Source organism: Rhipicephalus sanguineus, chromosome 2 (assembly GCF_013339695.2).
Source record: "Rhipicephalus sanguineus isolate Rsan-2018 chromosome 2, BIME_Rsan_1.4, whole genome shotgun sequence".
NCBI lineage: Eukaryota > Metazoa > Arthropoda > Arachnida > Ixodida > Ixodidae > Rhipicephalus > Rhipicephalus sanguineus.
The window spans coordinates 34,237,628-34,253,958 of record NC_051177.1 but is presented as its reverse complement, the minus strand read 5'-3'; the positions used below and the strand labels follow the sequence as shown (position 1 = coordinate 34,253,958).

The 16,331-nt window shown below is 45.5% G+C and overlaps 3 protein-coding genes across 10 annotated transcripts in view; 1 reads left to right on the top strand and 2 right to left on the bottom strand.

Moving 5' to 3' along the window:
* Positions 1-5,447, bottom strand: part of LOC119382696 (protein kinase C and casein kinase substrate in neurons protein 1) — a 147,260-nt gene extending 141,813 nt beyond the window's left edge. For 4 of the 7 annotated variants that reach the window (XM_037650508.2, XM_037650517.2, XM_037650519.2 and 1 more), the window contains exon 1: positions 5,314-5,447. The gene's annotated coding sequence lies outside the window, so the exon portion shown is untranslated. The remainder of the gene's footprint in view (positions 1-5,313) is intronic. The other 3 variants (XM_037650521.2, XM_037650518.2, XM_037650514.2) reach the window with 2 other exon arrangements.
* A 150-nt stretch (positions 5,448-5,597) lies between these two features.
* LOC119382695 (FHF complex subunit HOOK interacting protein 2A) lies at positions 5,598-9,170 on the top strand. Its single transcript, XM_037650507.2, has 2 exons — positions 5,598-6,349; positions 6,552-9,170. The coding sequence occupies exons 1-2, from the start codon at positions 5,894-5,896 to the stop codon at positions 8,211-8,213; spliced, it is 2,118 nt and encodes a 705-aa protein (XP_037506435.1). The 5' UTR covers positions 5,598-5,893; the 3' UTR covers positions 8,214-9,170.
* Positions 9,171-12,346: 3,176 nt separating this feature from the next.
* Positions 12,347-16,331, bottom strand: part of LOC119382693 (DNA-directed RNA polymerase III subunit RPC3) — a 37,950-nt gene continuing 33,965 nt past the window's right edge. For both annotated transcript variants that reach the window (XM_037650505.2, XM_037650506.2), the window contains exon 11: positions 12,347-12,512. In XM_037650505.2, the coding sequence (XP_037506433.1) occupies positions 12,372-12,512 (141 nt within the window). In that variant the 3' untranslated portion in view covers positions 12,347-12,371. The remainder of the gene's footprint in view (positions 12,513-16,331) is intronic.

Sequence of the window (16,331 nt, the reverse complement as noted above, 5' to 3'; positions counted from 1 at the left end):
ACACGGGTATAGGGAGCTTGACTTCACACGCGCGAACAGGGAATATAAAGAGGGGTGGAGGGGGAGGTCAGCACGCAATGCCGCCCCTTTAATATAGAACACGAGCAATGCTGCACCAGTGGGAAGCAGCTAACCTCATTGTGACTGGTGTCGCGATTTAATTCCGCATAACATTACGCGCCATGCTTCTGCCGTCCTCGTAAGCAGGAAGAAGAACAAACAAAAAAAGAACACTTCGCGCATCGGCAGGGTGCTTGCGTTGGCTCAGTCATTTTTTACCCCTGGCCAACATTAACTCTCCACCTCGAACGTAATGAAGACAGAGCACGGATATGGAGACCCTGAAGCAAGTGTGGCGAATGCTACAGTATCAACAATGCAACGTTGCTGTTTTGCTCGACTCTACAGTGCGCGCGCCAATAGCATAAATGTGCACAGTTGACCAAGAAGAAACGAGCGCGCAGGCATGTGTGTTCGCGCGGCCTTGCTCGTTCCAAGTGTCACTTGATCACTGACACAGTGACGTCACGCTTGTGGTATGCACGACGGTAACGTGGCGTTCCATGGCTCAAGGGCCAGTTATAGACCGCCTAGAAATGTTAAGGTGCACATGAGATAGTCCGCTAATACTATCGCTGTAATGTGTCTAAATATACAAATTAAACCAGGACGGTGATCAGTGCGATGTACAAAGAAAGTGAAGTGATGTGCAACGAAGTTGCTATCTGTTATCCCTCAGGATAGCTCGGACGGCAGAGCGGGCGCCCCGGAAAGGCGTTGGTCTTGGGTGCGAGTCCCGGATCACGGCAAGTTTTCGTCAGTTAGGAAGCTTTGATTTCTCATAAAGCTAAGTGTGCGTCAAATAACCGCTCGCTCCCAGAAACACCACCGACTGGAAAGGGAGATTCTCTCGGTAATCCAGTGAAAAGCACTTTCAGCTTCTGCTTCCCAGACACTCCATACAGAAAATTGCGAATGTATAGCGAATGAGTGACCATAAAACACTCGTAGCGAAAGGAAGCCAGCTCGCAAACCCGGTCCCGTTCGAAAGTGAATGGCCGCCAAGTACGAATGTAGGCCGCTCAAGACGACGGCCGGCAGGCAACCCACGAGGAAACGACGAGCGTGTTACGCCCTCCTTTCCCCAGTCCTCGTATATTTCATCTATACAGCCCCTCGTGGATCAGGTTTGCCAGAAACAAGAAGAGGAGGCAACACGTCTAAGTTTGGCTCCCTGATATGCGCCACCGACTGCAGTCACACAGCCAAAACGTTGTCAATAACCGAAGCAAATATGGCGACAGAAAGGTGCCAAAATTAACCAGACGAGTATGTCGGAAACGTAAAGGGCATGGAGACTAGAATGGTGAAACTTTGCGAACCGAATATACGAAATACCCTATCTGTTTCGGGCAGCGTGAAATAAAACATTCGCAGGCAAACTCCTTCGTAGAACGGCTTATCAACACGTGTAATGAAATGCCGTTCGCGGCAGAACGTCCCGTCATTTAATAAGCTTGTAGATGGTGAACAGCTTTCAGCCACCCGGCGCGCCATCGTATCAAAGCGCCTCACAAGAGGCACGCAGAGTGTTGAATTCGTTCAAAGTAAAGTCCCTAGATTTTTCCCTGTTCTTTCTTAAGTACCGACAACCATTGAAGCGCCGGCGACGAATCTTATTGGCTAACGCTCGTTTTCGGCAGCCATGTTCTTCCTAACTCTTTTCCAGCACCTGGTGAAACGCGTCCCCCATTCACTAATGACAGGGGGTTGACGGGAGGAGAAAGGCGCGTCGCGGTAGCATATTGTCCGCTGAAAGGTTCGTGGCTAATGTACTTAGCCACGCACATGGCTTTGTAAATCTTCCAAGTTAGGAAGAAAATGGCGTCGGACGCCAGCTGCGCGTGAGAGGGGGCCGTGAAAGGAGGCAGTTGTCGGTACTTAAGTAAAAGCGAAAAATCTAGGGAAGTAAAAGCGAAAAATCTAGGGACTTTAGTTCAAAGAGCTTATATGTAATCCTAAGCAATGAACGTGCTTCCAAATATATATACACCGAAAGAGGGAGAAAGAGATGGCTAAACATTGGCTGGAGCTTACCATTTTACCTGGTTCAAGCATTCCTCGGGAAATAATAGGAATCACCAAGTTCAGACTGGCAAATTATTCTCCCAGAGCTATTTTCAGTCATTTAGCGCGGTACGCTTCATTATTACTCGAGAAAATATTGAAGACCGACTTTTCCTTCGCTTGAATTGCGTGCCACAACCACAGCGTCGACACGTGAGAGTGACGTCACGGATTTCGCAGTATATATATAATCGTATTTCGGACCTTTTCGGGCGCAACAATATTTTCCGACACCCAGGTTGAGTCATTAATTCGTTTGAAATGCAACGTAGCCGCTAATTCTTTTACTTTTATTTTCCCTATAAACGATTACCCTACGCGCGTTTTGACGCCTGTCAAAATTCATGACGTCACGGAGAATTAAGTGAAAATTTTAGGGCGGCGTCACCAGTAGCCTTTCGCGTTTGCGTGCCGTCCGATACAGTTGTCGCAAGGTCACTTTTGATTGCTATCGGGGCTGACCCTGGTCGAATTACGTTATCGTGATCGGCTCCTTTACGCAAACTACAAAGGGAAGACAACCACTGTTGAGAAACTCGGTCCCAATTGGGCTTTATCGCGATCAGCAGTGAACCGTATGACATCGGTATGACGTACACTACGCCTCATCTCATGGCAAAAATGGCCGTTTCGCTACTCTAGTTCAACTGCTGATGTCTATTATGCTTCTAATCACTGGATGTAACCGCAGCTGGAACGTGCTAACGACAGAGTAGAAAAACCTCCTCCTTTCCAGCTCAGCAACACGAGACTCCCGCGATGACTAAACTAGCGGATAAACTTACACGCACGCCTGGTGTTGTGGAAGCAAACGTTTCCGTCCGGACCTGGCTTTCGTTTCCACCCTAACGATCCGGAGAACGCATACAAAAACACTTCGGGTTGACTGACCTTCCGGGTTGGGCAGAACCCGCCTATTTTTACGCAGCGCACCAACAGTTCGCCAGAGACTTGTTCACCCCGGCTACACTGTCGCAGAGCAAACTTCGGGCATCGCGTTTAGACAAATGGCGAAATGCGCGTAAACAACAAAATGACAATCATAATCATCCAGTCTTGGAAGACACATTCGGCAGCAGTTGGCCCGCTCGTAATGTGCCATAAGAGTAGCGGATGTTCATTCTGAATTGTCATTTAAATCCTCTGAAAGTTCATTAGTATCTGTCAAATTACTGTGCACTGTCTATCGTGTCCTAGGCGGTAATATGATCTGATCATTTGCAACTGTATGCGCAGACACGTTAACTTATTCGTGAAATTTGAAGACTAAACCATGTGCTTTTTAAAAAAGTAAAGGCGGAGGGGGGGGGGGGGGGGCTGCAGCCTTGGGTCCTAACCTCAGGGCAAGGTGAGGGGGACTCCGTTAGACTAGAGTAATGCGTAGACGTCATTCCCTCCGGAGTCCATTAGCCTAGATTTCATTTCAAAACACGGGAACTGCGGAGCACGTTGAAAGGGCCTTCAGCCATACGAGGAGAAACACACAAGTCTACAGCGCGACAAAAGGTGCGCTAATGCCGAGACGATTACGTATCGATGGCGAGGGAAATCAATTATGCTTATTGATGCTCATACGTAGTACTACTCAACCATGAATCATGGCGGGAATAACCGAAAAGGCGCTACGGAGGTTTGCGTGTTCAAGTAAGCTGTTTTTGCGCGATTTGTTCCTGTGCAGTAACGTGACACATAGCGATTACGTTGTCTCCGTGATAAAAACAATTCGCGAGGGAATAAGACAATGGCAACAAGTTCAAGTGCCTCGTCAATCCACAAACAAGACAAGTGCGCGAGGAATCTGGGAGCTCGATAAAGGAAAGTAGCAATTTTTTGCTCTTTTTTCCTATAAGGAAAATTGTAACCACTGGCTGCAGCAGATACCTCTCTCAGATGTCGAGCAGGGGAATCACGCAAGTTGCGTAGGCGATGCCTGCGCGCCATTCATGCCGTGCAAAGCTGCTTACCGGTTCCAGCACACAGGAGGAAGAGTGCACACTTATGTGAAAGCACGTCGAAGAGCCAGAAGCAAGATCTTTAGCGATGCAACAATGTTCACACCGTAGTACGAAACAGCCTTTTTTTTTCTTACGTTCCTGCTGAACACTGTGCGCAAGTAAGCATCCCAACTGTTCCGACCAAACAGACGATGCTGAAGCCTAGCGGTGAAAAGCTACGTAGATGCAATTATATCGCTCACTTTAAAATGCGTTGTCACTTGCGCAGGACAGACGAACACGCTTTCGCTTTCCTCCAGCATTACGTAAATGCAAACGTGACGAGGAACGACGCGCTCTCCGGCCGCAGCGAACGCTGACGCTTCGCAAAGGCATGATGTTCCGGGAACGCAAAGGAGCCCCGTGTGTCCTAAACAGAGCTAGTTGAGCTAATCGTCGTGACCTTGAACCACGGAGGAGACGGGGTGCCTGTTGCTGCAAGCACTTTTTTACATTTTTTCCCCCTCCTCATCCAGTGCTCGCGCTGGGCGCGAACTCTGCAAAGGGCGCTAAGTTCCGCCTAGCTCCTTCACTTGGCGGCGGCTGCAACAGCGAGCCCATTTACGCACACGCCAGGCCAAAAATTGCAAAAAAGGAAAGCGCCTCCGATCTCGTTGGCTTTGGTGGGAGTGCGTTAAGCAGCGCTCGGCTTTCCGCATGGGTGACTGCCGGCTACTGCTAACGCTGGCATCGGCTTTTCTCGTTACCCACATAAATCGTGGGCTCCACAAAAAAACGGTCGACAATCGGTGCGACTTGGCACAAAGGGGTCAAGAAGTCGCGACACATCATGAGAATCGTAGCCCGCGCGGACTGTGGGAAGCGGAACCACTCACTGCGCTGACCGCTCCCGCCCCACCCCCTCCTTTCGTCGCATTCCTGAGCGGCACAGCGACCGAATCCTACTCGAAACGCATCGGGAAATGCGACACGTGACTACACAGCGTAGTCTGAAAAGCGTGGCTAGCTGCCCTTACTTTTTAATGTGTACCGTAGACGACGAATGCCGCAGTGCCGCTCGCGACGAGGCGCCAAGGTTCCTTCTGACCGGGGACGCACACATACACTAGCGGGGAAAGGCAGCAGCCTGGGAGAATGCCCTCCCTTGCCCTCGTCGTCAGGAAGGAAAACAACCCTTCTGACTTTGCATTTCCATGTGGAACAGCGCGAGAACAACATGCTAGATGCTCACCGTTTATCCTGATGGCTGTTTTCGAGAAATCCAGTAGCGGGAAGGCCTTTGCCGCTCACAATACGCAGCACACACACAATATGGATAAGGCGATAGCCATTAATGAGCACGCGCTACCCCGCACTGAACGCTAAAATATGTGAGCGTAAACTGAAAAAATAAATATCAAATAAATATCAAATATTTAAATGTAATATTTAACGTATTTTACAAAGCTTGTAATTTATATAGGTATTGTTATAAAATAATTATTTACCGGAAGTTTTATCTGCGCAGTTGGCAGCATCCGGTTAACATGGCGGTTTCGAACATCATTTGCTTACGAATGCAGCTGATGCGAGAAAAAATGAGAGACTTTCCCACCTGTCCGATTGTTCCTCATCGTCCCTGACCGTATTAGTTGCTGCGGTACCTCTGTTGTAACGAAGGAAGTATTTTTGTACAGTTCGGTGCAGCAATGTGTCGAGGAGGCAAGCTGCTCTGTCTGGCAGCGACACGTAAATCCGTCGTGTTGGGTTGTTGCCGCAGCTTGGCAGATGGCTATTTTAAGCGCTCGCTAACGTAGCCGCCCCGCATCAAGATGTTCTCCCGGCTTGCCACCGCATTTTCCAACGCGGTGGACGCGTTAGCTCCACCGCTGCCGCTGCATGAGGAGTTCTTGTGGCATTGGACGGCGATCATGAAGTTCTACACTGACCGCAACTCGAACAGCAAGAAACCCATAGAGCTCACAGGTTTGGCCGGACGCCTCGAAGAAATGTCGAAGATATTAGACCAAGAGGAAGCCGAGCTTGGAAGCGAGAACATGGGGCCGTGTATGGAGTACTTCTTGCAGCACAAGATGCTCGAACAAATGAGCGCGTTGTCAAGAGCGGACACTCCCCCTGGAATCAAGAAGTGCGTCCTTGTGTTCACCACGCGGCTACTGTCCAACAGCAGACAAGTGTTGCTGCCGCAGATGGGAATCTATACTGCCGTCCAAAAGCTCATCGGTCTTTGTGGCGAGGTTCTGGCTGCGCCTACGGAACGAGAAGAGGTATGAATCGAGGTCATCAGTTCTTTCGAGCACTTAAAGTCGGGGAACATAAACAGTCTAACGTGTTTAAGAGTACCCTGCATTCGCACGCCTCGTGTTTGCTTTTCATGCCGTATTTGTGCATTCGGGGAGCAAATGTCCGCGCGCACACTTTTCGGCGGTAGTATTGACGTTGTAGTACATATCGCTTTGTTTTTTGCAGGCTGGCTTTCTTAACGTCGTCTGCCAGAAAATCCGAGCCGACCCCAGCATCCTCACCTGCTTCTTACCAACAATGCTTGAAGAGAGGCATTGCACGTCCATTCCAAATGGAAAGCAACCAGATGGAGGCTGTGGTGACACGTCTGCAGTGTCGTTCCCCTTACTTCGGGCCTGCCTTACCCTTATGGAGAGTGCCGACTCTGACGTTTCTACGCTTGCAGCAGAGTGCCTTATATTGTGCATGTCTAATCTCGGCGACGACGTCGCACGCTACGTGATCACCAAGTCTAACATGTGTTCCAGCGTGATTCTTCACCTAGTCAAGCTCTACTGTGCCATACCTCACACCTTGAAAGCGGCCGACATTGATGAAGCAGTGACTTCTTGGAGCGCCGACGCTGTTACTTCCAGTGGTTCAACGGACCACCAAGTTCTCGCCCCTGGAAAGCGGAAACTTCTTTGCTTCTTTAAGTGGCTTGGCTTCACGGACACCTTGGTTGAACTGTCAAACGCCATTGTAGGTGCCGAGCTCAGCAAGACATTCTTGGAAAGCTTCCTACAGGGTCCCCTACTCGACGACTTCACCAAAGCCGAGTCCGAAGAGAGCTTCCTTTTCATCACTTCACTAGTCACCACTTGCTTGCGCAATCTTAATTCGAAAGACTTGGTCGTCACCGTGGGAAGCTTCTTGTTAGGCAACCAGAAGGGATCCAGTGCTTCACCAAAGGACATGCTGTTGGAGCGTGGCCGTGATCCTAACGCTTCTCCCCAGCTTGTGCTTACCACCCTTCAGGCCTTTGAAGAGCTATTGCAAAGGCCTTCGAAGGAGATTCTAGATAGCTTACTGCTTAGCCACCTGGTCAGCCGCAACTACCAAAGTGATGCTGCTGCCGAAGCTTTCGATTTCAGTGACGACGACCAAGAGGGATTGTGCAATCGTGTCGGTAAGGCAAACATGAGCGACTTCGAAATCTCGCCCGGATCATCGCCAGTTAGCCGCACGTTTGCACCTGCACAGATTCATCGCATTCTCAATTGTTTCCTAATGCTCTTACCCGATGAAATAAAGTCGTGCGAGGAGACCGACTCTGGCTACGATGCGTACATATCCGACGCACACCGGCAGTATCAGGACATGCTTGCAGTCACCGACGGTTGGGAGTGGCCGAGCGAGCCAGTGAGAGAGGAACTGCCAAGTGCCGAAGATGACCAGAGCTCGGATTCGCAGCCCGAGGCCGACAGCCTCCACCACGGCTTCTATGAAGGTCCCTTTCTGTCCATGCTACTGGACCGAATTGAAAACATGCACAGACAGCCGTACGACGTGAACCTGCTGGTGACCTCCCTCATCTCGCGGCTGGCCCTGTTTGCACATCCGAACCTTCACGAGTACCTGTTGAACCCACTGCTGCCTTTGGCTCCCGGGGCGAGATCGTTGTTCACCGCCCTCCTCAAGGTTGTGGAAGAGATTCAGGTGGCAGTTCATGGCATGGAAAACCTTAAGCGCAAGCTCATGCTGACACGCAACGCACTTCTCAACGACAGTGGCGACGACTGCGCGCTGGGAGCTGAATCCGGTGTCTTGGAAGCCATCATCGTCCTTGAGGAGTTCTGCAAAGAGCTTGCAGCTGTGGCCTTTGTCAAGTACCATGCAGCTGCCTAAGTGGCTGGACTGTGGCTTTTGCTCGGTGTAAAATGGACAAAGAAAGAATGCCGCATGAAAAGACAAAATGTGCATGAACTTCAAAGAAGGTTTACATGTTGATGATTGAGCCATGGCTCAATCTTCGATGAAACACTTCAGCACTGTGCTTTTTTTCTTTTAATTTTTTAACTTTTGTGTCACCAGTCAACGAAAGCTGTAGCGAAAGCATTTACCATTAAGTAGCTCGAATATGTTCGTGACAGTCTTGCTACTCTCGGCAAGTTTTTAAGTTTGCCAGAACTGCAGCACAGCAAAGCATTATTTTTCACTGACTGTTGGCGCTGATGTCATTTTTAGCTTAAAAGATTTTTGCAAAAGTAGCAAGGTACCTTCAGTGGCACCTTGAGCATCTGCATATACAACATAGTGATGTATTTCTCTAACGGAAGATAGCATTTCTTGTGCTCTTCATTTTATCGCAATGGGATATTGTTGCACAGTGCATATATTGTGCTGTCATTTCGCACAAAATGTACTGCAGTGTTGTGCCTTCGCAGGGCATTTGTGAGAGTACTTTATCCAGGAAAGCGCACAGGGTTTTCAGTGGCATTGCAGTATTTTCACTTGTACGACAGAACAGTTACTGGAGTAGACTGCAATTCTACTGCAGTAGACTAACATTATGCGCGTTTAGTTTGCCGATCTCGAACCCGGGTATCGAGTATTTTTTTAGTGATTCTAGAGAGGGAATAAAAATTTTATTTGGCTTTTAAAAGACAAGGAAGTGAAAATGACTGATGCATGTCACCATGAGCATTTTTAAAGTGATGTAACAAAAAAAGTCACTGTTGCTGTAAAATAAAGCAAAAATCGCCGGTTAATCGTCATATTTTCAAAAATCTACTGTCTGTCAGATGTTTTTAACATTTTATGCTATATGAAAGTATATGCGACCCTCATTTTTTGTTTGCCTCATATTGGTAGTGCAAGTTGTGGAGTTCCTTTTACTGCTGCTGGTGCCATAGTTGGCAACATCTGTAGTGTGTATAGACTATCACAACTACACTTTTGCAGAGGACAACACAGGTGTTATGTACCATGATGGACATTACACGAAGGGCGGGGACAGACACAATACAATAACATCGGTATAATCTCTGTAACACAGGTGTTCCTATGCATTACCACCAACAGATTTCTACTGGCTGATGTGAAGCTAACAGGGTCAGTGATTGCAGCAGTGCTGCCGGCAAGGAAAATGTAGTTGTGCTCGATACGTATAAAAGAACTGCTGCAACATGGCACGAGCATCTGGAGGAGCAATGGCATTTGGGTGAGTGGTTTGTACACGTCATGGATGGCTATAACTATTTCATTGAAATGTAGCAGTGAAAGAATGATATATAAGAGAAGTGGCGAAGATCTATTGAGAATTTCAATACTATCGAAACGCGGTGTTAGCACACGGGACGAAAGAAGACAGTGATGATGTGAGAGCTACCGCATATTTATTGTTTTAGCTGTGCGTTTTACACAGAGCTAACGCCACTGACACGAACTACATCCAGCAGGCCTCGTACAAGACCATCAGCTACAGCGGGGAAAAAAAAAAAAAAAAAAAAAAAGCTGCAATTTCAGCGCTGTGATAATAAGCTTGCAGGAATAATCAACCAGAATGAACTCGGCAGCACAGTTTTAGTCTTATTTGAGCCTTTAATTAGATTTAATAGGCAAGGGTCAAATACTGCACTATCATAAATCGCAATAAAAAAAATTGCGGCAGCTTTGTACTAGTGGTGCCAAGTCTGAAGGAACTGCGGTGCTGGGTGGCCTTCTTTGTTTCTCTTTAGCTTTCTCTTTCTTTCTTCCTGTCGTTTTCTCTCTGTTTTTTCTGCCTTTTTTTCTCTATTTCTGTCTCTTTATCTATCCGTCTTCCCTTTACTCCTCTCTCTTTCTCGCTTGCTTCCTCTTTCTTTCTTTTTCTATTTCTTTCTGACTATTTCTCTTTTTCTCATTCTTTCTATGCTATGCTTTACTCTCTCCGCTCCTCCTCACCCTCACAACTCTCCTCCTTGCCCTGACTTCCCTTTCCCACCACTTGCTATACTATACTATACAAGGCTATGTTACGCTCTGCTAGCGTGCCTGGATGACTGAGTGGTGAAGACGATTGCCTTCGAATTGTGTAACCCTGGTTCAAGTCCTGCCTCATGAAAAATTTTTTTTTCACCAAGAATTTCTCTTTCTCTCTCTCTGTACTCGCTCTCTCGCCCATCAGAGTTATTACAGGCCACGCCGGAGAAATCGGGGCACGTGTTGTGGGAGCGATGCAGAAGGGGATGCAGAAAGTGCCTTCCAGCATAAAGTTTCCTACAATACTTACTAGAGGGAACTCTGGTGCTAGTGTCTATGGGAGTTGCAACCCATGGCACTTCAGCCAGCATGGGAATAATGGGTAGTACACAGATTTGTCTACGCGTCGCCTGCATCTGCTTTGTAGCAAGACGAAGTTTAGCAAAAGTCAGCAGTTCCACTTCACCACTTTATCCTTTTTAGGCTCACCAATTCGAATCTGATCACGAAGTCCACAACGATCCATTCTTTTATCCGAAAGAAAATCAAAACACAGCAATAAACAAAGCCACAAGTGCGTTCGAAGCCCGCAAGTACGAAGACTAGGCAAATCCGTGTACTACCCATCATTCCCATGGTGGCTGAACGATCGCAACGCCAGAGTCCCCTCTAGTTAATTTTAGAAAACTCAATGCCTTCCAGTTCATGATGAAGATCACTATTGCCTTGTCTGCAAAAATGCTGCTGTGTGCGGATTGCCGAGTTACAGGAACAGCAAAACTGGCAGCAACATCTCGTGGCCCTTTGGCCAATCTTATGTTAGAACATATTCTATTGCAGTGAGAGTTTTTATGATATTTTACGCATTTTACAGTACCTATCTGTTTATGTTTATCTCTCCACCACTCATGGCAACTTGTGTACTGGGTGTAATGAAGGAGCATAGTTCAGAACAGAGTCGTTGGACCAACTTGCATCACCGAGTATGTGCCGCTGTTCATTAAAAAAAAAAACTTTTTATTTATTGAGGGCAACCATTCCAAAGAGCAAGTTGGCATCGTTGCAGTGCAGCTGTTCTGTTGATAAATTATTCCAGTCTTCAATCATCTGGGGAAAATACAAATACTTATCCAGTCTATCCTGGGAGCAGTTTCTTTGCCCCAGATTTGGAAAGGTTCTGGCAGAACTCGTCTCAAGATGTATATTAAGGACTGTGTGATTGGCACTGAAGCAATGCAATTGCTCATCTCTGGCACGTTCTTTGCAGAACCAGAAGCAAGTTGCCATTCATGACATTCATTGAAGAATCAAGAATGTGCATTACAAAAATTTTTTAAATCAGTCCGCTATGGTAATACCTATTGTATATTTTGAATTCAATTATATCGCTTTAGCAGTTAAATGTTCTCAGGTCTATGCAGGCAAGTAGGCATCCGAGTTAGCTGAAAATTCTTGTTTTTGACAAAAAAATTTGGTTGTAGCACCTGTACAGCACACTTCATTCGTACGTTGTCATACTGACCATAACAGCAATTCTCTTAAATGCCATGCCCTTTTACTATAATTAGCACTTCAAGGAACATTTTTATAAAATAAGTATGGATTGGTAATGCAAGTGTAGACAGGCCCTCTTGTGCAAGTTGATTCAATTAACCCCTGCAAGCTTCTCAACTTCATCACTTAGATATAATGCACCGCTGTCCTCTCCTGCATTTCCCATCTCTTGGTAGCCATTCTGTTGCTCTAACTGAGCACCGGTTGCCTGTTCCTTGCTTTTCTTACTATGTAGAGGACTCGCATTCATTACTTTCACTTAATGTTGGCTGGAATACCTGCTACCAGTGTTTGCACCCTGACCCGTGTACATTATCTTCCAATAGCATAGCGTATGGCATACCTTAGGTCAAATCCCACGCAGGAACCACTCATTTTCTCCTTTTGGTGAGCTTCTGCCAAAGAAACATGATGTATATATATCATGATGATCATGGTATTAGCAAGTCTTGATACGAAAGGTAAATAAAGTAGTTTTAAATGCTATCTTTAATCAAACAAACAAAGCAGGCGCTGGGCAACCGTGGGTCAATGCAATGTTCGTATAATTTATTTCGACAGTGAGTTAATGTAGAGCTGTAGTACAAGCATGGTTTTATCCAGCTGCACTTCGCCGAGCCCTATATTAGAGGTGACATGCCTGACGTAGGCCAGCTGTCTCCTTTCCGGGGGAGTGACCATTTCTTTGACCTGTTGAAAGAAAAAAGAAAAAAGGTCCCATCATAAATGTGAGCATTATGAACTGGTAACAGACAACGTAAAAGCATCACTGTAGGCAATGAAAGTCAGATTCCGGCCAACCTGCCCAATCTAAATTATTTCAGATGTGCTGCAAAAAGAAATGTCTTTAAAAAGAAAGCTTGTATTTCATGAACGTAAGAAACAAACCCCACTTAGACGGGTGTTGATTTGCACTAGTTAGTGCCTCACGATGCTAAGGCATAAAGCCCAAAAAAGAGATGACGTGGACGTGTCTTTTGCCCGCTCTTACACACATTGTCATTGTGATCTTGTTCTCATGAATACCTGAGCCAAATATTCCTGTACATATGAGGGAACTTGCAATATAGCTTGAAAGGGATATTCAGATACTAATCACCGTCGTTCTATGATTTACCATTAAAAAGTATGAACCGTCTATTCCCCAGAGTCTCGACTAACAAAAAAAACACTATTGACAAATTTGCTTTTGAGATCAAAATGACAAAAAAAGAAACACTCCAGCTCTGGGAAGCAACATGTGCCTCTATGAATAGGTGACACTTGGGCACAGTGAACTTTCTGGAGGCCACTGTTTGAGATTTGTGTTGCGTTTACTAACCATCGGGTGAACGTACGCCTGCTACCACCTGTTACTATGAGAAAGTAGTCATTTTTCATAGGTGTCAGGAAGAAATATTTTGCCAGTATAAAGGATGCTCCAGCACACATTTCAGCTTATCAAACTGTGCATAATGAAATGCTCTTCCCAAAAAATATAAGTTGCAGTGCACGAAAAATATTATGGAACATATAAAAGTTTGAAAGTGTGTACTTTTTTATTGTCAGTTGATAAAAACAATAAAAAACACTATACCATATATACAAAAACATTCAAAGCAAAGAAAATTCAGAATATACATTTTGGAGATAAACTGAACTTCACCAGCTCGTCTGGTGTCATCACTTTCCATGAGACACCTCTCCCCACATAGGTTAGCATTATAAAATATGCATTCAAGCATATTTATTTGTATTTTGTAGATGGTATTGGTCACCTCTGCAGTGAAAAAAAAAAGTAATGAAATAGTCCACAGTCGTAAAACATCTCATGCCGCTCTGCAGTGCAGGACCAAGATGTGCTCCGGGCGACCTTCTTAGCATGAAGAGAAGCTCTGCAGCCGGTGGCAGCCCCCACCCCCCTGAAATTTGAAATAAAAATAGGTGTTTTGCTTAGAGCTGTGCAAATAGCAAAATTTTGGGTGCGAAGCGAATTCGAATATTGAAGTGTGAGTGCGAATCGAATCAAATATTTTTCTAATACTTCGAAGCGGAATTGCAGAAAAGAAAGTTGGAGAGTATTCCTAAGCATATTCTTAGAGATAGCAACATGAAAGTGTTTCTTTTCGTTAGGTAGATGAAGCACTGGCAGGGTGGCGTTTCATAGTTGTCTTATCAAGAATGAGGCAATGTAGAGGCCGAATTGTATTTATGTACATGATTTGGTGCAACCAAAGTGTTGCCGACAACACTTTACATGTGATAGGCAAGGATGCCATTTCCTCAGCCTCCCCTCCTCTTTCAACTTCTTCGGAAGCCCAACTGATGTGGCAACTCTGCTCCCTTCAAGTCTGGAGTTCCAAATCTGCCTTGTAGACGTCGATACATAAAAACATCTGAAATTTTGGATGCTAAAAAGCTTCATCGTCCGATTTTTTGGACTTCCTGCCCAAGTTTTAGGTCCAAAACAGCATTAATTGAACCCCCGCCTCTGCCACATCTTTCATGTCCACATTGGAACTAGCGTTTTATTGAGACCGTAGCGCAGCTTGAAAGGCAGCTTTGCCGCAATACGAGAGTGTATCGAGGTGAAGCATATTCAAAATCTGAAGGGGTCACTTTCAATGGGACGTTGACTGTAGGGTGTGTTCAGATAAGGACAGACCTAGGGGGGTCCCGACTATTTTTTGTTTTGCACGAAATTTTTATATGAGCTGGGCAAATGTCTCTATAGAAAGGAATGAACCTTCGTTTTGCGGAAATTGTCACGGATTTCTAGGAAAAAATTCGCGTTTCACAACAGGTGGAAAAAGGCAATTCTGCAACTTTCAGATTTCACAACTTTGGAGGCCTATCACTAAAAGCTTAACGCATTGTGGACATCAGTGTTAATTTTTCGTAAATCTTCAGCAATAGTACGATCGGCCTACGGAAATTTAAATTTGTGTGACTGATAGTACATTTTTGAAAAATTGCCAAAATTTGATTTTTGAGCGGCTGCCTCTGGCTGACCCCAAATTCAAGGGTCTTTTTTCGCAGTTTTCGCTAAAGCGCTGAAGCTGAAAATATTTCTCGCAAGTCTACGAAAGGTTTTTCGCTAATTAAGCAAAACGTTATGCGACTACACTGCATATTTATTTCGTTATAAAATCCCAAAATGCCATAATCCCAAAACTAGCGAAAATTGCAACATTTTAGGGTCGTTTTAAAAAAAATAATCATCACCGATTTTTATGAAAATGATGGACTATACCCGGCCATGGCTGCTAAATATTGTGCTGCAAAAATATGTTGCATTATTTTGTTTGAAGTGAGAAAATTGAGCTTATTTTAATACCCATGTATGGTCTTAACATCAATGTGTGGCGTTCTTATAATAAAATAAATTTAATAGACATATTTAGTTCGTAGCTCGCTTTTCTGGTTTTAATAATGACGATTGACCCAGCTTGTGTCTTTTTGACCGCTTTGAGTCACAGAAAAGCTGAGTTTGAATTTTCAGAGCTCCTCTGTCTGTGTCCCTACCAGTACATTGAGGCAGCCGGCGCCCGAGAGCGCGTACAAATGAGAGCTCGTGGTGTAGAGTGCAAATTTTTCTGCACGTCAACCATTTTAGTTCACATCATACCACCTGTCTAACGCAAAAGAGATTTAACTAGTATTTCCCTAACAGTACGGGAAAATGTTATTGTTGCGTTAGTGTGCCTAGACCCGATTGCTCGCTGCTGGGTGGTAGAGAAAGGGGGCCCGAAATGTGAGGTTCGCGTTTGTTTCTTTAAGGAAAATGATCATAACTTGCCCTAAGACTACTTGAGGGCCATATTTCGATGAAAATCCTGCAAAAATATCTTCCTATACTTTATTAATAATAAAAGCCTTCGTGTTACCATCTTCAACTGCGTACTTACCCTGATTTTCTTCCATCAAGCAACGAAATTTATGGACTAGAGTTGGTTACAATAATGTATAGGTGGCTCGAGCATTACCATTGTATGGGAATATTAAGACCGTTGCGGTCTTAATATTTCGATGAATTTATCATTCGCAGAAACGGGTTGAGATGGTGGGAATGAGGGAGTTATGAATCTACAAGAAGCACGTTCATGTTGCGCATTAAATAGTTTATTCACGTCACCTAGAACGAGTAATATCCATTCGGGCAATCAAATTTTGCACACTGCAGATTTACAACTCCTTCCACTCTGTGTCTGCGCACCGCGCTACGTACAGGAAATTCCCTTGGTCCGATTTCATGTGTTTGCACATGTGGGTTGCCTGAATACCTTGAACCCGTCTGGCAAGTTTCCATTCCTCCTTCAGTTCTCTGAAGGCTTCCACTTCACTCTTCTCCATATGCAGTAAGAAAACCTTTTTAAGTTTACTGGCTACAATAGTAACAAAATCACTTGCGCACTGAATGACCTCGGTGGCGGGTGAACGCAGCTTATGTAGTGTGGCTTGTTGTTTCACAAGGCCACCGACGCCGTCGCAGGCATATTTGCCGTGCCCCGTTGCCGAAAAAAAGCCACT